The sequence below is a fragment of the Amblyraja radiata genome, chromosome 21 (assembly GCF_010909765.2).
Source record: "Amblyraja radiata isolate CabotCenter1 chromosome 21, sAmbRad1.1.pri, whole genome shotgun sequence".
Lineage (NCBI taxonomy): Eukaryota > Metazoa > Chordata > Chondrichthyes > Rajiformes > Rajidae > Amblyraja > Amblyraja radiata.
This window is the reverse complement of record NC_045976.1, coordinates 1,772,467-1,795,525: the sequence shown is the minus strand read 5'-3', so window position 1 is coordinate 1,795,525 and position 23,059 is coordinate 1,772,467. Positions and strand designations below refer to the sequence as shown.

The window sequence follows — 23,059 nt, the reverse complement described above, 5'->3', positions numbered from 1 at the left end:
GTACAGGATACTGAGTTGGATGATCAGCCATGATCATATTGAATGGCGGTGCAGGCTCGAAGGGCCGAATGGCCTACTCCTGCACCTATTTTCTATGTTTCTATGACACCTTCAGATAATCTGCCTTCCTGTTCTTGCCACCAAAGTGGATAAACTCACACTTATCTACATTAAACTGCAGCTGCCATGCACCTGCCCACTCACCCACCCTGCATCCTCATAGCATCCTCTTCGTAAATTCATGCTGACCCTGTTACTGCTATCCAAATGTGCTGCTATTTCATCTTTTATAATTCACTCTAGCATCTTCCCCACCACCAATGTCAGGCTAACTGGTCTATAATTCCCTGTTTTCTCTCTTCCTCCTTGCTTAAAAAGTGGGACAACATTAGCTTCCCTCCAATCCACAGGAACTGATCTTGAATCTATAGAACATTGGAAAATGATCACCAATGCGTCCAAGATTTCTAGAGCCACCTCCTTAAGTACCCTTTAGACCAACAGGCCCTGGGGATTTGTCAGTCTTCAGTCCCATCAGTCGACCCAACACCATTTCCTGCCTAATGTGAATTTCCTTCAGTTCTTCTGTCCCACTAGTACATCTGGGAGATTGTTTGTGTCTTCCTTAGTGAAGACAGATCCAAAGTACCTGTTAAACTCATCTGCCATGTCCTTGTTCCCCATAATAAATTCACCTGTTTCTGTCTTCAAGGGACCCACATTTGACTTAACAAATGTTTTCCTCTTCACTTACCAAGAGAAGCTTTTACTATCCTCCTTTATATTCTTGATTAGCTTACCTTCGTACCTCATCTTTTCTCCCCGTATTGCCTTTTTAGTTATCTCCTGTTGCTCTTTAAAAGTTTCTCAGTCCTCTGGCTTCCTGCTCATCTTTGCTATGTTATAGCTCTCTTTTATTTTTTGTACTGTCCTTGACTTCCCATGTCAGCCACAGTCACCCCTTACTCACCTTAGAATCTTTCTTCCTCTTTGGAATGAACTGATCCTGCTCCTTCTGTATTATTCCCAGGAACATCTGCATTGTTGTTCCATTGTCATCCCTGCTAGAGTCACTTTCCAGTCAACTTTGGCCAGCTCCTCCCTCATACCTCCATAGACCCCTTTGCTCAACTGTAATACTGACACTTCCGATTTTCCCTTCTCCCTCTCAAATTGTCTATTAAAACTTATCATATTATGGTCACTACCTCCTAATGGCTCATTTACCTCAAGTTCCCTTTATCAAATCCGGTTCATTACACAACACTAAATCCAGAATTGCCTATCCCTGGTAGGCTCCAGAACAAGCTGCTCTAAGAATCCATCTCGGAGGCACTCTACAAACTCCCTTTCTTGGGCTCCAGTACCAACCTGATTTTCCCAGTCTACCTGCAAGTTGAAATCTCCCACAACCACAGAATCAGAATCACACTTTATTCGCCAAGTATGTTTTGCAACATACGAGGAATTTCATTGGCCAGGTCAGTCATACGAATAAAAAGCAAAGATCACTCAAAAACACATTTTAACATAAACATCCACCACAGTGACTCCTACACATTCCTCACTGTGATGGAAGGCGAAGTAAAGTTCAATTCCTTTCCCTTTGTGGGCTCGGTCGTGGGCCTTGAGCCCCCGTTGACGGGATGATCTTGACTCGTAGCCAGCAGCATTTCGGGCCCTCCGCGTCGAGGCTATAGGCTCCCGCATCGGCGGGGGGGGGGGGGGGGTGTCAGCTCCCCCGCGCCGGGCGATCGAACCTCACGTCGGGGCTGGGGCTCACGATAGCCCGAGGAGGCTTCCAGCTCCATGGATGGAAGGCCGCAGAGCCCGGAGAATGTGATCCGAAAAATAATCACATCCCCTCCCCCATCCCCCACATAAAACAAACCGAAGAACATTTAAACAATGGCCACCCCGGCGCCCCCGGTGGTCATTACCTTTGCTACATGCCAATTTTAACTCTTGATTTAATTTGCACCCTATATCCAGGCTCCCATTCGGGTCTTTTTACCCTTACAAGTTCTCAATTCTGTCCATACTGACTCTACATCTCCTGATTCTATGTCGCTCCTCGCAAGGGACTGAATTTCATTCCTTACCAACATAGCTAACACTATGCCCACCTGTCTGTCTTTCCAATATGAATTTAGTTCCCAGTCTTGGTCCTCTTGCAGCCTTGTCTCTGCAAAATAGTGAAATCTGATTGTTCTTGGCTCATTTCCTCTACATCTTGCATTTCCTTTTTGCATCCATCTGGCTGATGTTATTACAAATGAATCCCACATTACAGCCACTCTGGTTCTGGAAATTGATCCTTACAAAATTCACAAATTTGTGATGTGGAATAAAATGCGCTTTTATAGAAATTTTGTGCAGATCAATAAGTAAAATGCAAAACAAACAACAAATGTCATCAATATTTATTTTTAGTTACTCAGTGCAGTGGGCCAGTAAGATTTGAATATGAGGTGACCACGTTGATTGGAACAACAGTCACAGCAAAGTTGCAATGCCCCCTTCAGTCTATGACATTAAACAGATGCCCGAGTGCAATGTTACTGCGCTCCTCGTCTGTGAGACAGTTTATCTACCCTGCATTGTGAGGAGTTGCTTCACTTCCACTAAGTTACTGTACTTTAATGCATTACCCTGCTGAAATCTTCCATACCACCTTTATCCCTTGATCCTTAATCCTCGAAACCCCTTCCTTTATCACATGCAAGCCTAGAAGATTTGTTTAACTTAGCATCGTTTTGGTACGAACATTGCGAGCTGAAGGGCCAGTTCCTGTTCTGAACGGTTCTGTTTTTCTTGTCCCCTCCCCCTTTCGTAATCACGAGCCATGCACGTCAGAGAACATGTGTTGCAAATAAAGAGCTATGCGGCTGCACTCTGATATGTCTGTTTATACGTTCTTGGGCTAGAGAGGAATTGGTAGAGGAGTCCCTGTGACTGCCAACCCAATTAACGTAGGGACATAAGTTCATGTCAGGAGCAGAGGTAGGCCATTCAGCCCATTGGGTCTAATCATGGCTGATCTACCTTTCCCTTCTCCTGCCTTCTCCCCATAGCGCATGATACCGTTACTAATCAAGAATCTGTCGATCTCCACCTTAAAAATACCTAATGTTGGCCTCCACGGCTGTCTGTAGCAATAAATTCCACAAATTCACCACCATCTGACTAAAGAAATTCCTCCTCATTTCCTTCTAAAGGTACATTCTTTTATTTCTGAAGTTATGCTCTCTGGTCCTGGACTTTCCCATTTGTGGAAACATCCTCCCCGCATCCACTCTATTCAGGCCCTTCATTATTCAGTAAGTAATTGGGTTGTATTTACATTTTATTGCCCCCAGTATTGTGACAAAAAATTGGCATAAAGTGTTTCTTTCACACAAACTTTGTTCATCCCCTCGATCAGGGGCCTCTAAACGTTTCATTATATAGGGCCACATTATATATTTGGCACATTTTCGAGGGCCGTAGGAAAAAATAAAGAAATGGCGTACGCACGCGCGCACATATACACACGCGCACACACACACACACACACACGCACACACACACATACACACTGACACACACACGTGTGCACACGCACGCACACACACATAGAAAACACACGTGGACTCCCACATACCGAAACACACATAGATCCGCACACCGACACACACACACACACAGACAGACACACAGGCACAGACACACACACTCATACATACAGACTCTCTCACACTATCTGTATCTCTCTCCCTTTCACACATACACACGCAATGTGATGAACCGTCAGGCATATTAGCAAAGACCCACGCAAGCATAATGCTCACCCATTGGGCGCGCACACACACACACACACCCGGCTGCCGATCTCCGCAGAGCTGGCGAGAGGGGGTGAGAGAGAGGTAGAGGGGAGAGAGAGAGAGAAGGGCAGGGGAGGATTCCCCTGGCCATGTTGGCAGAGACCTGATCAAAGGGTCCAGGTCAGTGTGGTGCCCTGGAGCAGAAGCTGTTCATGGGTCACCCTCACAGGGGGAGACTGCTACACACCGACCCTGGCTGACCCCGCCCTCAACGATCTTCCCCCCACGATCCCCCCCTCGCTCCTCCCCACGCTACCACCCCCACACAACTTGCCTTTGCAACACAGGAGCAGTGGCACGGTGGTGCAGCGGTAGAGTCGCTGCCTCACAGCGCCAGAGACCCGGGTCCCATCCTGACTACGGGTACTTTCTGTTCAGAGTTTGTACCTGCGTGGGTTTTCTCCGGGTGCTCTGATTTCCTCCCACACTCCACGTTTGCAGGTTTCTGAATTTGTCCTGAGTGTATGTAGGATAGTGCTAGTGCATACGGGCATCGTTTCGATGGGATGAAGGGCCTGTATTCGTGCTGTATCTCTAAAGCTGCGCTACCACAGAACCCGCTAAATAGCCCGCCGCACGGAATGTGTTAACAGCATGCTGCGGGCCGGATGTGGCCCACTGGCCGTAGTTTGGAGACCCCTGCCCTAGATTAGTGTTGGCTGTGGCTAGTAAATAATGGCAATGGGCCACTTCATCATCGCTAATAAAATACATTAATATGAAAGAAAAAATATCCCTTAGATAAGTATCTCCCTATATAACTTAGGATTCAATGGGTAAAGTGCGTTCATGTTAACGCAAAATTACAGTGCAGATGTTTTTCTAGGAAATCAACTCTACTATAACGCAAGAATCATCAGTATCCAGTAATCCTTAACTATTTCCTTTGGCAGGTAAGCTTTCTGTAATGGGCTCAGTTGCAGAAATAGGCACCAGATAGACAGCAAAATCTGACGGGAATATTCATTAATAAGTCATCCAATAATAAAGAATTTCAATTGGCTGCAGTTTTATTTTGTTTCAGCATGAAATCAGTAACATCCAGGTTCAGAAACAGTTTCTTCCCCACAGCCATCAGGCTATAACCTATCAATCTACTTCTACCATACAAATGTCCATATGTGTGAAAGGGAGAGAGATGCAGATAGTGTGAGAGAGTCTGCATGTATGAGTCTGTGTGTGAGTCTATGTGTCTGTGTGTTTCGGTATGTGGGAGTCCACGTATGCGTTTCTGTGTGTGTGTGTGTGTGTAGAGCAGATTGTTACCTTCAAGATGGGAAAGCCAAGGATCCATGAACCTTACCTCCTCAACAGGACAGCAGTGGAGAGAATCAACACCTTCAAGTTCCTGGGCGTGCACGTCTCTGAAGATTCTCTGGGCGCAACACATTGATGCAATCAATCAGAAACCTCATCAACACCATTGCTTCATATAAAGATTAGGGAAGATTCTACTTAATAATAATAATAATAATAATATATACTTTATTGATCCTCTCAGGGAAATTTAGATTCTATTCTATTGAATGTCTTAAGGTATATGGAGAGAGCATGCTGACTGGTTACGTCAAGGCCTGATTCAATAACACAAACACCCAGGACTAAAGGAGGCTGAAAAAAGTGTCCAATATATTTGGATTGGGCTGAAAATATTTGCCCAATCCACCACTGGTATTGATCTCCCCACCTTCGAAAGGGTGAACAGGAAGTGTACCTCAAAAAATCTGCTAACATCATCAAAGACGTACATATCCCTAGCCATATTCTTACCTCACTATGACCATCGGGAAGAAGGTACAGGATCTTACAAACTATGATCTCTAGGTTCAAGAACAGCTTCTTCCCAGCAACCATCAGTGTCTTGAACCACATTACACAACCCTAACCACAATCCTATCTCAGCAATGATCTACTATGGCATTTGTTTTTGGTTGCACAACCTACTATGGTTTTGGAAAGGAAGACTTCATTCTGAAGAAGGTTTCAAACCACTCCATGTTCTCCAGAGAATCTGTCTGACATGCTGAGTTACTCCAGCACTTTGGGGCAGCATGGCGGCACAGCGGTAGTGTTTCTGGCTTACGTCAGAGACCCGGGTTCAATCCTGACTACATATGCTGTCTACATAGTTTGAACATTCTTCCCATGATATGCGTGGGTTTTCTCCGGGTGCTCTGGTTTCCTCCAAAGACGTACAGGCTTGGAGGCTAATTGACTTGGTAAAATTGTAAATTGTCCTTGGTGTGTGTAGGATAGTGCTAATGTATGAGAATCGTTGGTCAGCACAGGCTCAGTGGGCTGAAGGGCCTGTTTCCGCGCTGTATCTCTGAACTAAACTGTGTCTTTATTTTAAAACCAGCATCTGCAGTTCCTTGCAGCTCCATATTTTGGTTTTGCACTATTATGGTCAGTAACCTAGTATTACCAACTCTATTTTAATTAATTTATTATACTATCAGTTATTGTATCTGGATTTGTTGTATTATTGATGGGCCTTTGAAGGTGCAACAAGTTAGAATTTCATTGTTCTGTTCCCAATGCATATGACTTTCTTGAAATATGAGAGAAATGAAGCAATAGGCAGAGAAGAAAGCTTCATCAAAGGGAGTTGCTTGGGCAGCTCAGGCCACAAAGATAAAGAACAAGTAAGGGTTTCAGGATTCAGGACACGTGTCATTGTGGATATAAACATAGCCACAGGTAAAGTGAAGAGAATAGAGAAGTATGTCGCAGTGAAGGATTGAAGGCAGCTTTAGTGAGGATTTAAGCTTCATCTCAATACGCCATTGCTTTATCTCAATGCCTGGTGGTCATGGAAGGAATGATGGAGAATTTCTATGTGTGTCCGCTCTTGGCTTTAATACTGTCTTCCTTCCACAGAAAGCCACAAGGAAGACGGACAAAGCTGACAAAGCTAGTGTGCAAGAGAATAATGTTACTGATGTGACTCAGCTGACAGATGAGAATTTAAGAGACCAACTTACAAAATATGGGTATTCTGTGGGTCCTATTGTGGGTGAGTAACAATACTGACTAGTGCAGAACATTACAATGGCTATCTGGACTACACTTCTTCCCACCCTGCTTCCTGTAAGGACTCCATCCCTTACTCCCAATTCCTCCATCTACGCCGCATCTGCTCCCAGGATGAGGCGTTCCACACCAGATGAGGTTGGAGGAGATGCAGGTGAACCTCTGTCGCACCTGGAACGACTGCTTGGGTCCTTGAATGGAGTCGTTGTAATGTTCCACACCAGGGCATCTGAAATGTCCTCATTCTTCAGGGAAGGTTCCCCTCCCCCACCATAGATGAGGCTCGCACCAGGGTCTCTTCCATACCCCGTAACACTGCTCTCTCTCCCCATCCCCCCCACTCGCATCAAGGGCAGAGTCCCCCTAGTCCTCACCTTTCACCCCACTAGCCGTCACATACAACAAGTAATCCTCCGTCGTTTTCGCCACCTCCAACGTGACCCCACCACTCGCCACATCTTCCCATCTCCCCCCATGTCTGCTTTCCGCAAAGACCGCTCCCTCCATAACTCCCTTGTCAATTCTTCCCTTCCCACCGGTACCACCCCCTCCCCAGGCACTTTCCCTTGCAACCACAAGAGATGCTACACTTGTCGTTTTACCTCCCGCCTCGACTCCATTCAAGGACCCAAGCAGTCGTTCCAGGTGCGACAGAGGTTCACCTACATCTCCTATAAACCTCATCTATTACATCCACTGCTCTAGATGTCAGCTGATCTACATCGGTGAGACCAAGCATAGGCTTGGCGATCGTTTCGCCGAACACCTCCGCTTAACGAACCTGACCTCCCGGTGGCTCAGCACTTCAACTCCCCCTCCCATTCCGTATCTCTGTCCTAGGTCTCCTCCATGGCCAGAGCGAGCACCACCGGAAATTGGAGGAACAGCACCTCATATTCCGCTTGGGGAGTCTGCATCCTGGTGGCATGAACATTGAATTCTCCCAATTTTGTTAGCCCTTGCTGTCTCCTCCCCTTCCCATCTCTTCCTCAGCCCTCGGGCTCCACCTCCTCCTTTTTCCTTTCTTCTCCCCGCCCCCCCCCTCCCCCCCATCAGTCTGAAGAAAGGTTTCGGCCCGAAACGTTGCCTATTTCCTTCACTCCATAGATGCTGTTGCACCCGCTGAGTTTCTCCAACATTTTTGTGTACCTTCGATTTTCCAGCATCTGCAGTTCCTTCTTAAACACAATATACCATATACCCACCACCCTCTGTGTAGAAAAAGTTGCCCATTAGATTCCTATTAAATCTTCCCCATCTCACCTTAAACCTACGTCCTCTGGTTCTTGATTCCCCTACTCTGTGTAAAAGACTGTGCATCGACTCTTATATGTATTCCCCTCATGATCTTATTCATCAATATAAAATCCTCCTGTGATCCTATGAATAAAATCCTAGCCTGCCCAACCTCTCCCTTTAGCTCAGGCCCTCAAGTCCTGGCAACAACCTCGTAAATCTATTTTTTTCAAAATATACTTTATTCAATTGGTAAATATATACAATTTCTGAACCATTCAAACAAAATTCATCCGACATTTTCGGAGACTATACAAACTTTTTCCAGTACAATTTTTTACATTTGTCAAATTTCACCAAACAGTCCCCCACCAGTGCCACTCTGTGGCCCCTGTTCAAGTAATAAATATATACAATGTGTACACAGTGCGAAAATTTCCATCTGACATTTCAAGTTCCACAAAAAATGTCCCCCACCCGTGCCACTCATGTGGCCCTCTGGTGTGGGATACCTTCCCTTAATTTAATTTGAGGGGCGTCTCCACCATACTGTGCCCCCCATGTCCAGCAGCGGAAGGACCCTAGACTGTGGCCCTCCCCCACCGAGCCTTGGCGTTGGCTGCACCAAGCTTCAGCGAGTCCCTTAGCACGTACTCCTGCAGTCTGCAGTGGGCCAGTCGGCAACATTCCCTGACGGACATCTCGCTCTGCTGGGTGGTGAGCAACGCTCGGGCAGACCAAAGAGCGTCTTTCACCGAGTTGATGACCCTCCAGCAGCACTCGATGTCAGTCTCTGAATGTGTCCCTGGGAACAGTCCGTAAATCACAGAGTCCTCTGTGACGGAGCTGTTCGGGATAAATCGTTCCAGGGACCCTTTCATACCTCTCCAGACTCGTTTTGCAAATCCACACTCTGCAAAGAGGTGGGCAACCGTCTCCTCTCCATAGCAACCGTCCCGGGGGCAGCGTGCGCTGGTAGTGAGGTTCCGACGGTGCAGGAAGGATCTAACCGAGAGGGCTCCCCTCACCGCCAGCCAAGCCAGGTCTTGGTGCTTGTTGGTCAGTTCTGGCGATGAGGCATTTTGCCAGACAAGCTGGGCAGTCTGCTCTGGGAACCACGCCACCGGATCCACCGAGTCCTTTCCCTGCAGTGCCTGCAGGACATTCCGTGCTGACCACTGCCCGATGGACTTGTGGTCAAAGGTGTTGGTCCGGAAGAACCTGTCAACAGACGTCAGATGGGGCGGCAATGTCCAGCTGACTGGTACATTGCGTGGCATCTGCGCCAGGCCCATCCTTCGCAACACCGGGGACAGGTAGAACCTCAGCAGGTAGTAGCACTTAGTGCCCACGTGCCTTGGCTCTACACTCCGCCTGATGCAGCCACACACAAAGGTGGCCATCAGGATGAGGGCGACGTTGGGCACGCTTTTACCCCCGTTGTCTGCCGACTTGTACATGGTGACCCGTCGTACCCGGTCCATCCTCGACCCCCAGATGAACTGGAAGACGGCCCGGGTGATCCCCGTGGCGTAGGAGGGAGGGACAGGCCACACTTGTGCCAAGTACAGCAGACCCGAGAGCACCTCACACCTGATGACCAAATTTTTCCCGGTTATGGAGAGGGAGCGTTTCTTCCACAGCTCCAGCTTCCTCCCCACCTTGGCTATCCGCTCCAGCCAATTCTTGTTACTCGACTCAGCCCCCCCGAACCAGATCCCCAGCACCTTCAAGAAGTCAGGCTTGATGGTGAAGGGGATGGAAGATCGGTCGGGCCAGTTGCCAAAGAGCATGGCCTCGCTCTTCCTGCGGTTCACCCTGGCTCCCGTGGCCGACTCAAACTGGTCACAGATGCTGATCAATCTGCGGACCGACCTTGGATCCGAGCAGAAGACGGCGACATCGTCCATGTACAGGGAGGTCTTGACCTGAATGCCCCCACTGCCAGGCAATGTCACTCCTCTTATGCTCGCATCCTTCCTGATGGACTCGGCAAAAGGTTCAATACAGCAGACAAACAAGACAGGAGAGAGAGGGCAACCCTGCCTGACTCCAGACCTTACAGGGAAACTGTCTGATTCCCACCCATTGATTTGGACTGCACTACGGATGTTGGTGTGGAGCAGTTTGATCCACTTTCGGATTCCCTCCCCAAAACCCATTTTGGAGAGCACGTCCCTCATGTACGTGTGCGATATCCTGTCGAAGGCCTTCTCCTGGTCCAAGCTGACTAGGCAGGCATCCACCCGTCTGTCCTGCACGTGGGCGATGGTATCTCTCAGCAGCGCTAGGCTGTCTGAGATTTTCCTGCCAGGTACAGCACAGGTTTGGTCCGGGTGGATCACCCGTCCCAGAGCAGACTTGACCCGGTTGGCGATGGCCTTAGACAGGATCTTGTAGTCTACATTCAACAATGTTATGGGTCTCCAATTCATTATATCTTTCATCTCCCCCTTCTGCTTGTAGATTAGGGTGATGCTGCCCTTCCTCATGGAGTCTGACATGCTGCCGGCTAGAAGCATGTCGTTGTACACTTCCAGCAGGTCTGGGCCCACCCAGTCCCACAGAGCCGAATACAACTCGGCCGGTAAGCCATCGCTTCCGGGAGTTTTGCTCGAGTCAAAGGAGCGGATGGAGCCAGTCAGCTCCTCTAGGGTCAGTGGTTGGTCCAGACTCTCCTGCTTGCTGTCCTCCAAGACCTCCGTGATAGAGGACAGGAAGTTCTGGGAGGCGGTGCTGTCTGTGGCCTTTTGGTCATACAATTCCGAGTAAAAGGATTTGCAGACCCTCATCATGTCTGTCTGCGAGGATGCTACCGAGCCGTCCTCCTCCCTAAGGCTGTTGATCACAGAGCTCCCCCTGTGAACCTTATGGAAGAAGAAACGTGAGCACGTCTCATCCTGCTCCACAGCACTGGGAGCTGCTGGAGAACGGCCTGCCGCTCGCTCCGCACAGGTGGGGCATACACATTAATCAGCCGGAGCGGAGAACCACGGTACATTACATCCACCACGAGGAGACGCCCCGCAACCACCTCCCTGACCTCAGTGATGGAGAAGTTCCCTCCCCGCAGCAAGATCCCCAGGCCAGAAGCACGACAATCATTGCCCCCCGACCACACAGACAGTCCGTGGGGCCACCATCGCGACCACCTCCGATAACAGCGGAGGTGTGGCAACCCGCACTCCTGTAGAAAAGTCACATCTGCCTTGACCTTGGCCAGGTACTGTAAGGCATTAACACATCGCGCAGTGCTCTTCACACTGCGCATGTTTAAGGATGCCAGTTTGAGCTCCATTGTCCTTTAGAGTCACTGGCCATTTTCCTGCTCCCTCATGCCCACCGCTTCGGTGAATTGCCTCACCTTTCCTGGGCTCAGATACCCGGCCTCCTCCACGGGTTGGGTTTCCCCTGTCGTAACCCGAGGTGTCGTTGGGGGGGGGGCTGCTCGTTTTACCCCCTTCTGGGTGCGCCGCTTCCCCTGTCTCTCGTGGCTGGGGCTCGGTGACAGGCTTACTGCTCCCGGAAACTCGGAGCTGAGGCCCATTGGCCGCTGCACTGCTCCCGGTTGCCCGGAGCTGGGGCCCATCGGCCGCTACAATGCTCCCGGTTGCCCGGAGCTGGGGCCCATCGGCCGCTACAATGCTCCCGGTTGCCCGGAGCTGGGGCCCAACGGCCACTGCACTGCTCCCGATGCCCTGGGGCTGGAGCCCCTCGACCGCTGCACTGCTCCCGATGCCCTGGGGCTATAGCTCCTTGACCACTGCTCTGCTCCCGATGCCCTGGGGCTGGAGCCCCTCGATCGCTGCACTGCTCCCGTTGTCCTGGGGCTGGAGCCCCTCGACTGCTGCACTGCTCCCGATGTCCTGGGGCCGGAGCCCCTCGACCGCTGCACTGCTCCCGATGCCCTGGGGCTGGAGCCCCTCGACTGCTGCACTGCTCCCGATGTCCTGGGGCTGGAGCCCCTCGACCGAGCTCTCGGTCTCCTGGTGCAGGTGTACAATCGGCCTGCACCTTCTCCTTTCCGCCCCGGTTTTCTTCTTGTGGGGTTTCCCGTTCGCCTCATCCTCCGACGAGGAGGAGAGGTTGCTCCCTTCTGTCAGGGAGAGAGACCGTTTTTTTGGGGGGTTTTTGGGCTTGCCATCCCCTTCTGGCCTCTGCTCCGTGTGCTGACTCTTCTGGTGTTTTTTGTACTTTACTGTAGTCCAAATTTGCTCTCCCCCCTCCTCCATCGACTCTCCCTCCTGGGCTTGGTGCTGGAGTTCTCCTGGCACTTGGGGGCTCGAGGTGGTTGAGGTGGCTGAGGTGGTTGGGCTGTCCTCATCCCTGTTTCCCCTTTCTGCTGGGGACTTGGCAGTGGTAGTGGGTGTCTCACCTACCCTGGGGGTGCTGGAAGCCGCCCCTCTTGTTGCCTGTGCATATGTACAGGCTCTTTTTGGGCAGGCCCTGTAAAGGTGGCCTCCCTCCCCACACAGGTTACAGTTCTTGCTGGCTTGACAGTCTTTTGTCTCGTGGCCCTCCGTTTTGCAGTTTTTGCAGACCACTGCATTGCATTGGGCCATCACATGTCCAGGCTTGTTACACTTTCTGCAAACTCTGGGCTGCCCCACGTAAATTAAATATCCTCGGTTTCCTCCAATTGCGAACACCGATGGAGGGTGGAGGAGAGTTCCTTCCTTGTCCACCCTCAGCTTTACCTTGACCTGCCGCTTGCTCGTCCAAATCCCATGCAGGTCCTTCATGTCCACGCTGTTCCCTGCTCCGTCGACGTAGCGAGCAAGGAAGGTGAGGACATCCACTACGGGCACATGTGGGTTAAACATATGGACCGTGATCGTCCTTTCTTTTTGGTTTGGGAGGGTGAAGAGTGGCTGCACCTTCAGCAACGACAGCGGAGCTTCATTCCCCTTCTCCTGGAAATCCTTTAACAGTTTTTGCCATCCTGTCGGAAGCACAAATGTAACGTCGAAATAACCGTTACCCGGGAAGTCCTGGAGGCAGTAGATATCCCTAGGCTCGAACTTGCAGGTTTCCAGCAAGACCTTCTTTACAAAGGTATCTCGACTGAAGGGCATCCCCTCACTGAGATCCTTGACACTAATCCTGAGGGTATTGCGGATACCCTGTCCTCTAGTTCCCATTGCAGCTGCCATTGCTACGATTTTTTAAATCGCAATCTGCAGCTCCTGTCCTTAATGGACCGCCAGGACTGTTCTAATAAGGACAGATCCCTTTCCCTGTTCTAACAAGAACAGACGCTCTTTTTTAGCACTCTTTTACTGACTGATAAGAACAGATACTACACTTGATCTTAGCCAAAAGGCCGAGAAGCGACCTCGTAAATCTTCTCTGCATTCTAGCTTTAGTTTAGTTTTGTTCATTTTATATCTTTTCGGGTAGCTTCTCATGTAGTTTTGATGTCTGCATTGTTAAGACATGATAAATGCATATTTCCTCTCCCAAATCAAAGTAAAGGTTAATTTTTCATGCATTTCTTGCTCCATTTTAGATTTCCATCTATGACAGTAAATTAATGATTGGGCAACTGCCTAATTGATTTATTATAATCTGGGATGAATACCTTAATTTACATGTTATATAACCAACCTGAAAAGGCAGTACGGTCTGTTTATCTCCTCTTCATACTGTTTTCCAAACAAAAAATTATCAATAGAAGGAAATTCCTGCTCGGCAAATGTGAACTAGAAACTGAACTCAAATAAGATTCAATCGAGTTTCAATTTGAAGACAATAATATATTGATATGAAGATTCCACCTGGGCGTGAATTGCCATTCACCTGGTGTGTTTTGGTATCTGGACATTGTTCATAGTAATAACTTATTTTTAAGTGGAACTTCATTACTTTTTCAGAATTTCATGCATTCTTAGGGTCAAATGAGTTCTGATCTTACTGACAAATGTTCTAAGACATTGAGTTGGAAAACGGCATTTAATTAATGATAATAATAATGCAGAAAATAAGTTTTCATCATGGTATTAAAAAGTTGCTTTGCATCCCACAAATAGTTTCCGGCTCCAAAGCCACCACAAGTTTGAGGTTTAAGAACAGCCTGGGCCTTTGCAGCAAATCTCAGGTCAATGTCACCTTGAACGGGAAATTGCTGCCTTATCAAACTTCGTGCTGGAGTGTTACAGCGTTGTGCAATCCCCTGGTATAAGTCTCTGAATTAAAAAAAAAATCAAAATAAACTTTATTCAGAATAAAAAACAAATACAGAACAACTGTGCAAAACTTCTTTTGACATTCTCGGAGGGTACACATACATTAATTTGCGTTGTATTGTAGTGTTCATAAGTATCATTTTACCTGGCACCCTTGCCATTCATGTGGCCCCTGGGTGATATCCATTCCCTCATTTGAGGGGCATCTCCGCACCACCCTGCCCCCTCAATGTGCAGCAGGGGCAAGACCCTTGACTGGGGTCCTCCCCCACAGAGCCTTGGCGTTGGCTGCACCAAATGTCAGTGCGTCCCTCAGCAGGTATTCCAGTAGTCTGGAGCGGACCAGTCGGCAAATTCCCTGATGGACATCTCTCTGAAACACAGAGGTGCATTGGCTCATAGGAAAAAAATACTCTTTTGTAGAAACTAAAGTCTGTTAACTCGGACAGCATACAGGAAAACTAACCAGTTCTCATTCCTACTTACTGTGGCCGTTTCTTAATCAATTTCCTGTTACTCAATTAAAATTGGGTGGCTTTGTTACATCTTACGTGTTACATTTTCATAGATTCCTAAAGTTATATAGCCCGACTTGTAAGTTGACCAAGATGCAATTCTGTCCATGTACCTCTCCAAATGTCTGAAGAAAGGTCTCGACCCGAAACGTCACCCATTCCTTCTCTCCAGAGATACTGCTTGTCCCGCTGAGTTACTCCAGCATTTTGTGTCTACCTTTGATTTAAACCAGCATCTGCAGTTCTTTCCTACACAGTCTTTGAAACATTGTATGTTTAGGTGTATTATGGTCATGTGTGCCAAGGTACAGTGAAAAGCTTTACTTTGCACGCTATTCAAACATCGGATATACTATACATAAATACAATTAAGCCAAACTCAAGTATAATAGATAGGTCAAAGGAGAAGATATAGAGTGCAGTAAATAGTTCTCAGCATTGTAGCGCATAAGTTCCATAGACAGTTCACCATAGGGTAGAGGTGAATCGGGCAGTACCCTCGCTTTAAGAAGGACCATTCAGAAGCCTGATAATGGGAAAAGGCTTGTGGTGGTGCACACATTCAAGTTTCCTTCGCTCCATAGATGCTGCCGCACCCGCTGAGTTTCTCCAGCACTTTTGTCTACCTTCTACCACTTCTCTGACAGCTCATTCCATACGCCCACCATTTTCTGCTTGAAAATGTTATCCCTCTTATCTCTTTAAATGGTTCCCCTTTGAGCTTAATTCTAGTTTTAGGCTCCCCTACCCTGGGAAAAAGACTGACTTTTGTATGCCACGTTTGCACCCCTCTTAATTTTATTATCCTCTAGAAGGTCTCTCAGCCTCTTCTGCTTCAGGGAAAACAATGCCTGCCTATCCAATCTTTCCTCATAATTTGTGCCGCCATCCCCAGTCCTGACAACATTTCTGTGACCCTTTCCAACACCCTCTCGTTTAATCACATTCTTCTGAAAGCATGGCAACCAGAAATGCACACAATGCTCCCAAGTGTAGCTTAACAAATGATTTGTACAACTAGATAATGTCACCCCAACTCCTATACTGAATGCCAGCGCCAATGAAGGCGAGCATATCGTACTCCTTCTTCATCACCTTATATAATGAGTTTGAGTCTAGTTTATTGTCGCGTGTACCAAGGTACAGTGATAAGCTTTTGTTGCATGCTCACCAGTCAGCGGAAAGACAATATTTGATTATAATTGAGCCGTCCACAATATGCAGAGACATAATAACGGGAATAACGTTTAATGCAAGGCAAAGTCCAATCAAAGATAGTCTAAGAGTCTACAATGAGGTAGATAGTTACATCTCTATCCCAGCATCTGATAGGACCGCTCTCTAGTTGTTGGTAGTATGGTTCTGTTGCTTGAAATCCAGTTCAAACATAATGTGCTGATGATTTTTGTAAAGCTGGAAATGTTATGGAGGGTTTTTGATTTTGTATTTTATCTCGCCTGAAGCTGTTAGATGATGTGTAATGTCTCCTCCTTTCTCCTCTGTGTAGCCACCACAAGGAAAGTCTATGAGAGGAAGCTGGAGCAGCTGATGGACCAAAGTTCTGCAGCAACTGAGGAAAACCAGCCAAATGGGAGCACAGATTCTGATCAGTACAGTGACACGGAGGAAGGTGACTAAGACTGGATTGATGGATTCAAACTGAATATTTACACTAGTTTTGAATTCTGTATTTTAAAATATGATTTCAGCATTCTAGATGATTTTATCAGAACAAGAAAATTGGCTTAGTCCAGCCATTTGGATCTTTATCATAAAATTATTTTTATTCCATGCATTTCTATTCCTGCACTTCTAACCCCTGCTTTTGTAATCTTGGTTGATTTTTATATACCAAAAGGAGGCTTAGTTGCATTTAAAATTTAGGGATACAGCAGGGAAAATGGCCCTTCGGACCAGCGTGTCCGCGCCGACCAGTGATCCTCGTACACCAGCACTAATCTACACATTAGGTACAATTTACAATTTTACCAAGCCAATGAATCTATAAACCTGTACATCTTTGGAGTGTGGAGGAAACGGGAGCACCTGGAGAAAACCCACACGGTCACAGGGAGAACATACCGACAGCTCCAATAGTCGGGATCGAACCTGGGTCTCTGGCGCTGTAAGGCAGCAACTGTATTGCTGCACCACAGTGTCACCTGGTTGAAAACAATCTGAACGATTTAGTAAGGGAACAACAAGCAGTTCATATGTAAACATGTAGCCATTTAGAGACTAGAATATAACCATATAGAGACTTGAATTAAAGGTGTAAATGTACACTTTGTACCGTTTCCTCCTAATATAGTCATGCAGCATTATTCTCTGCACGTTCTCACCAACTCTCCATTCACATACACACTAGGGTGCAACTTACAGTGAGTGGCCAGTTTATTTCCCTGGAATGAGTGACAGTGGGTTATGGAGGAAGGCAAAGATATGGATACTCCTTAGGGTAATGGTTATAGCCTGGTCATGTTAGGGGAGCAGTTCAACCAAGGAACATTTATTAAGCATTTAAATGTAAGGGGGAGGGGGGAAGCATCTGATCTAAACCAGCATCTAACCGATCCCAGCATCTTATCTAAACCAACATCTTATTTAAACCAGCATCTGATCTGAACCGGCATCTGATCTAAACCAGCATCTGATCTAAACCAGCATCTGATCTATCCCAGCATCTGATCTATCCCAGCATCTGATCTAAAACAGCATGTGATTTATCCTTGCTACTTTGTCATCATTCCTTCTTGGAGCACTGGGGACTTTGGCATTTTTGTTTTGCGCTAATAGGTTTTTTTTGATTGAACGTTTTTTTTTGCTTGTTTATTGTCTATTGAGCACTGTGTTTACAGACCTGTTATGCTGCTGCAAGTACGAATCTAATTGGTCTGTTTTGGTACATATGACAATTAAATGCTCTTGACTCTTGGAGTCCCTGGAATAGTGATGCAGCAGCACTGGCTGCGATATCATTGCATTATAATCGAAAATGTGAATCTGCTTTCTTCTTTCATTTTACAACATGAAACCTTGTACTTTAACTGTATTATAGGAGATTACTGAATGTTTTCCCATTGTTCATACGTTCTAGGAACAAAATTGGGTCATTCAAGTCTACTCCGCAATTTAATCTTTCCCATCAACCCAATTCTCCTGCCTTCTTCCTATAACCCCTGACACCCGTACTAATCAAGAATCTATCAATCTCCACCTTAAAAATATCATTGATTTGGCATCCACCGCCATCAGTGGGAATGACTTCCACAGATTCACCACCCTCTGACAAAACAAATTCCTCATCTCCTTTCTAAAAGTACGTCCTTTTGTTCTGAGGCTATGGCCCCTGGTCCTAGACCCTCCTGCTAGTGGAAACATCCTCTCCACATCCACTATCCATGCCTTTCACTATTCAGTAAGTCTCAATAAGGTTCCCCCCCCCCACCCCCCATCCTTCTAAACACCAGCGAGTACAAGTTCAGTGCCATCAAATGCTCATCATATGTTAACCCACTCATTCCTGGGATCATTCTCGTAAACCTCCTCTGGACCTTCTCCAACCCCAACACATCCTTCCTCAGATATGGTGCCCAAAACTGCTCACAATGCTCCAAATGATCTAGTTTACATCAGTCAATGTCACTTTTAGGTTCGATATTTTATTTTTGGTTCTCTTTGTATGGCTTCTGGATTTTACCATATTTATGCCGAGGAACTAAGATTTGATTTGTTTTCTTTCCACTTTGTGATAGTACGGTCATGGTTAGGAATTTGGTGACAAGTATGATGGAGGCACATTTGTATACTAAAATTGTTTTTGTGATCAAAGAGCAAATCTTGACCTTGACATATAATATGCCCACATTTTCTGTATATTTAGAGGTCATGGTTATGAAAGAGCTGTTTCCAAGCAAAACCAAGACTCATGTGGTAACCAGGCAAAGGAAAGCAGACTACAATCGGGTAAGTGATTAAGAAAAATTAGTTTGGTTTTGCGCATCAAACAGCGGATGCAGGAAATATGATGAAAAATGGTGCTGGACACACTCACTGGGTTTGGCAGCGTCAGTGGGGTGGGTACCAGAGTTAATTTTACAGGTTGAAGACCCTTTGTCAAAACATCTTGATCATCTCACTGGGAAAGGCAGCAAAGTCTGATCAAGGATAGTCTGAGGATCACCAAACAGGTAGATAGTAGTTCAGCACTGCTCTCTGGTTGTGGCTGGATGATTCAGTTGCCTGATAACAGCTGGGAAATAACTGCCCCCGAATCTGGAGATGTGCGTTTTCACACTTCTATAGCTTTTGTCAGATGGGAGAGGGGCTGGGGTGCGACTTGTCCTTGAATATGTTGATGGCCTTGCTGAGGCAGCGTGAGGCGTAAATGGAGTCAATGGAAGGGAGGTTGGTTTGTGTGATGGTCTGGGCTGCGTCCACAATTCGCTGCAATTTCTTTCGATCTTGAAAGGAGTGTTCCCAAACCATGCTGTGATGCATCCCGATAAAATGCTTTCTATGGCGCATCTGTAAAAGTTGGTGAGAGTTAAAGGGGACATGCCAAACTTCCTGAGCCTTCTAAGGAAGTAGACATAAGTTTAACAGAACTATTTTACATGAATTTGTTGAAAATCTTGTATAGAAAAGAACAGCACAAGCTAGTTTATACAGAAAACGGACACAAAGTGCTTGGGTAACTTATACCTAGTCTGCCTAAGCTTACGTGATCTCCCGCTTTCCAAATATTTTAACTCACCGGACTGACCTTTCTGTTCTAGGCCTCCTTCACCATTAGAGTGAGGCCACACGTAAATTGGAGAAACAACACCTCATATTTAGTTTGGGCAGCTTGCTCCCCAGCGGTATGAATATTGATTTCTCTCATTTCAAGTAACCCATGCATTTCTGCTCTCCCCCACCCTAGTTGTCCTACTAGTTCCTCTGTTCATATCCTTGTATCCCTTCGTTATTACCCCAGCCAACAATGGCCCATTATGGGCTCCACCTTTCCTTGGTCATTTGTTGCTGACCCTGCTTTGTTCTGACCTTTTCTTACCTCTAGTTCTCTCCCCTCTACTTTTAGTCTGACGAAGGGTCGCGACGTGTAACGTCACAAATCGTTTTTTTCGAGAGATGCTGTCTGATCCGCTAAGTTACTCCAGCACTTTGGGGCTATCTTGTTTTAAAACTTGTCCATTTATAATTAAATTATAGAATTGAATTTGATGCATTTAAGGTAGAGAGAATGCAGGAAAATTCACAGGAATGTTTAAGAAGGAACTGAAGATGCTGATTCAAACTGAAGATAGACACAAAATACTGGAGTTTCTCAGCGAGACAGGCGGCATCTCTGGAGAGAAGGAATGGGTGACATTTTGGGTCGAGACCCTTCAGTCTGAAGAAGGGAGTCAACCCGAAATGTCACCCATTCCTTCTTTCCAGAGTTACTCCAGCATTTTGTCTATGTTTACAGGAATGTTGCCTGGACAGGAGGGCTTGAGTTATAAGGATAGGCTGGGAGCATTGGAAGCTAAGGGCTGGCCTTGTTTTGGCTTATAAAATTATGAGGGGCACAAATAGGGTAGCTAGTCAACGTCTTTTTCCACGATTAGGTTGTCCAATTGTAAGGTGAGAGGGGGAACATATAAAGTGGTTCTGAGGGACAGGTATTTCACACCTGTGGACAGGGACAGGTATTTCACACTTGGCGGTTATATGAAATGAGCTCCTAGAACTGGAAACATTTACAAAGTTTAAAAACATTTGGATAGTAAGAGTGGTTTAGAGGTATATGGGCCAAGGCAGGGAAATTGATGGTCAGTGTCGACAAGTTAGCCAAAGACACTGTTTCCATGCATGCAGCTCTATGACTAAAAATGTGGCATTCATGGTGCAGTTATAGCTGGAGTAAATCATAAATAGGAAGTTACTTTTGGTCAAGTTCTATAATTGTATCGGAGTATTTTAACAAAACTGGGGAGAAGTTGCAACATCTGGTAAGCGTAAAAGTGTGCATAACCAGACTCTGGAGGGACGGCTTCTTCTCCTCTGTTATTGACTGTCCATCCACAGCTGGGATACTGTCTGATTCACCTCTGCCCACTGTCGACATTGAACTGTTGTCTATGAAACTGATGCACTGCAATGCTGACAACTATATTCTGCACTCTGTATCTCCCACTCTGTTGGATGTAAGAGGATTTACTCGGGGCAAGGGAATTCTGGGACTTAATTAGGGTAAGAGGATTAGACAGGCCAGAATTTATTAGGTGTATCCAAGAAGGTTTCCTTAAACAGTGTGTGGATAGTCTGACTCGAGGAGGGGCCATACTTGGGACCTTGTACTGGGAAACAAACCTGGACAGGCGACTGGAGTTGAGGTGGACGAAGAATTTGGAGATAGTGATCACAACTCCATAACTTTTAAGATTGTTTTGATTAAGGACAGGTATGGATGTTGGCGGAAGGTAGTTAATTAGGGCAAGGCAGATTACTATGTCATTAGGCAGGAGCTAAGGAGGGTAGGGTCGCTCAAAGATGAAGGAAGGAATCTATGCTTTGAGTCGGATGTAGGTGAAGTACTAAACTTTGCATCTGTTCATCAAGGACTTGCAGGATAGTGAGGTCAGTATGGAGAATATAAATATACTAGGGTGGTTTGAGATTGAGAAAGAGGTGGTGCTGAGGCTCTTGCAGAACATTAAAGTGGATAAGTTCCATGGGCCTGATGGGATCTATCCCGGGTTATTGAGGGAGGCAAGATTGCGGGGGTCTTGACGAGGATCTTTGTTTCTTCTCTAGCCGCAGGTGATGTCTTGGGGGACTGGAGAGTGGCTCTTTTTGTTTCTTTGTTTAAGAAAGGAAGTAGAGAATCCAGGGAACTATAGGCCAGCGAGTCTCTTGTCAGCGGTAGGGAAACTACTGAAGATAATTCTTCAAAATAAGATTCTTCGAAACGGGGATTGAGATTTTTGAACCATTTGGATTTTTTTCTGGGGCAGAAGTGACCTGTACAAGAGGGACGGGTTGCACCTGAAGTGGAGGGGCACCAATATCCTTGAAGGGAGGTTTGCTAGTGCTACTCGGGAGGATTTAAACTAGAATGGCAGGGAGGTGGGAACCAGGGCTGCAGGTCAGCAAATAAAAGGGCTGATGAGAAATTGGAGGTTATAATAATTAAGTCTCCAAGGAAGGACAGGCAGGGAGAGGTTCATGAATATTGGGACAATGAAGTGTGTTTACTTCAATGCAAGGAATATTGTGGCTAAAGCTGATCAACTCTATCTCCCAGTTTTGCTAGCCCTTGCTGTCTCCTCCCCTTCCTTAACCCTCGAGCTGTCTCCTCCCATCCCCCCGCCCTCGGGCTCCTCCTCCTCCCTTTTTCCTTCCTTCTCCCCCCCCCCCCCACCCCCCATCAGTCTGAAGAAGGGTTTCGGCCCGAAACGTCGCCTATTTCCTTCGCTCCATAGATGCTGCTGCACCCGCTGAGTTTCTCCAGCATTTTTGTGTACCTTCGATCTTCCAGCATCTGCAGTTCCTTCTTGAACAACTCTATCTCCCGTTGGATATTGAGTGGCCTATAACCTAATCCCATGGATTAAGTGCTGGGAATTATGATGCTGTGGCCATTACAGCAAGGTTGCGCGAAGGACATGACTGGCAGCTCGACTGCCTGGGTATCGATGCTTCAGACGAGTTAGAGAGGGGGGTAAAATAAGTGGAGAAGTTGCTTTGCTGATCAGGGAGACTGTCACGGCAGTACATTGAATGTCACGGGCATACTGGAGTAGATGTCTACTGAGGCATTATGGTATGAGATAAGAAAGGAGCAATTACTCTCATGGGATTATATTATAGGCCACCCAATAGCCAACGGGAGATAGAGACTCGGATATGGATTGGATTACAGTAGGATTATGGAAGAACCACAAGGTTTTTGTAGTGGGCGACTATAACTTCCCCCGTAATGACTGGAGCTTACTTTAGGCGAGAGGATTTTACAGGGCAGAATTTGTTAGGTGTATCCAAGAATGTTTCCTTAAACAATATGTGGATAGTCCAACTCGAGGAGGGACCTTGTATTGGGAAACAAACTTGGCCACGTGACTGGTGTTGCAGTGGAACAAGAATTTGGAGATGGTGATCACAACTCCATATGTTTTAAGATTGTTTTGAATAGAGTCAGGTCTGGATGTTGGGGGGAAACAGATTACAATGTCATTAGGCA

At 46.7% G+C, this 23,059-nt stretch overlaps 1 protein-coding gene and 1 pseudogene across 2 annotated transcripts in view; one reads left to right on the top strand and one right to left on the bottom strand.

The window, feature by feature from the left end:
- Positions 1–23,059, top strand: part of tmpo (thymopoietin) — a 45,554-nt gene that overhangs the window by 8,334 nt on the left and 14,161 nt on the right. For both annotated transcript variants that reach the window (XM_033039377.1, XM_033039376.1), the window contains exons 2-4: positions 6,744–6,879; positions 16,340–16,462; positions 18,716–18,798. In XM_033039377.1, coding sequence (XP_032895268.1) covers positions 6,744–6,879; positions 16,340–16,462; positions 18,716–18,798 — 342 coding nt within the window. The remainder of the gene's footprint in view (positions 1–6,743; positions 6,880–16,339; positions 16,463–18,715; positions 18,799–23,059) is intronic.
- LOC116985418 lies at positions 13,305–13,467 on the bottom strand (annotated as a pseudogene).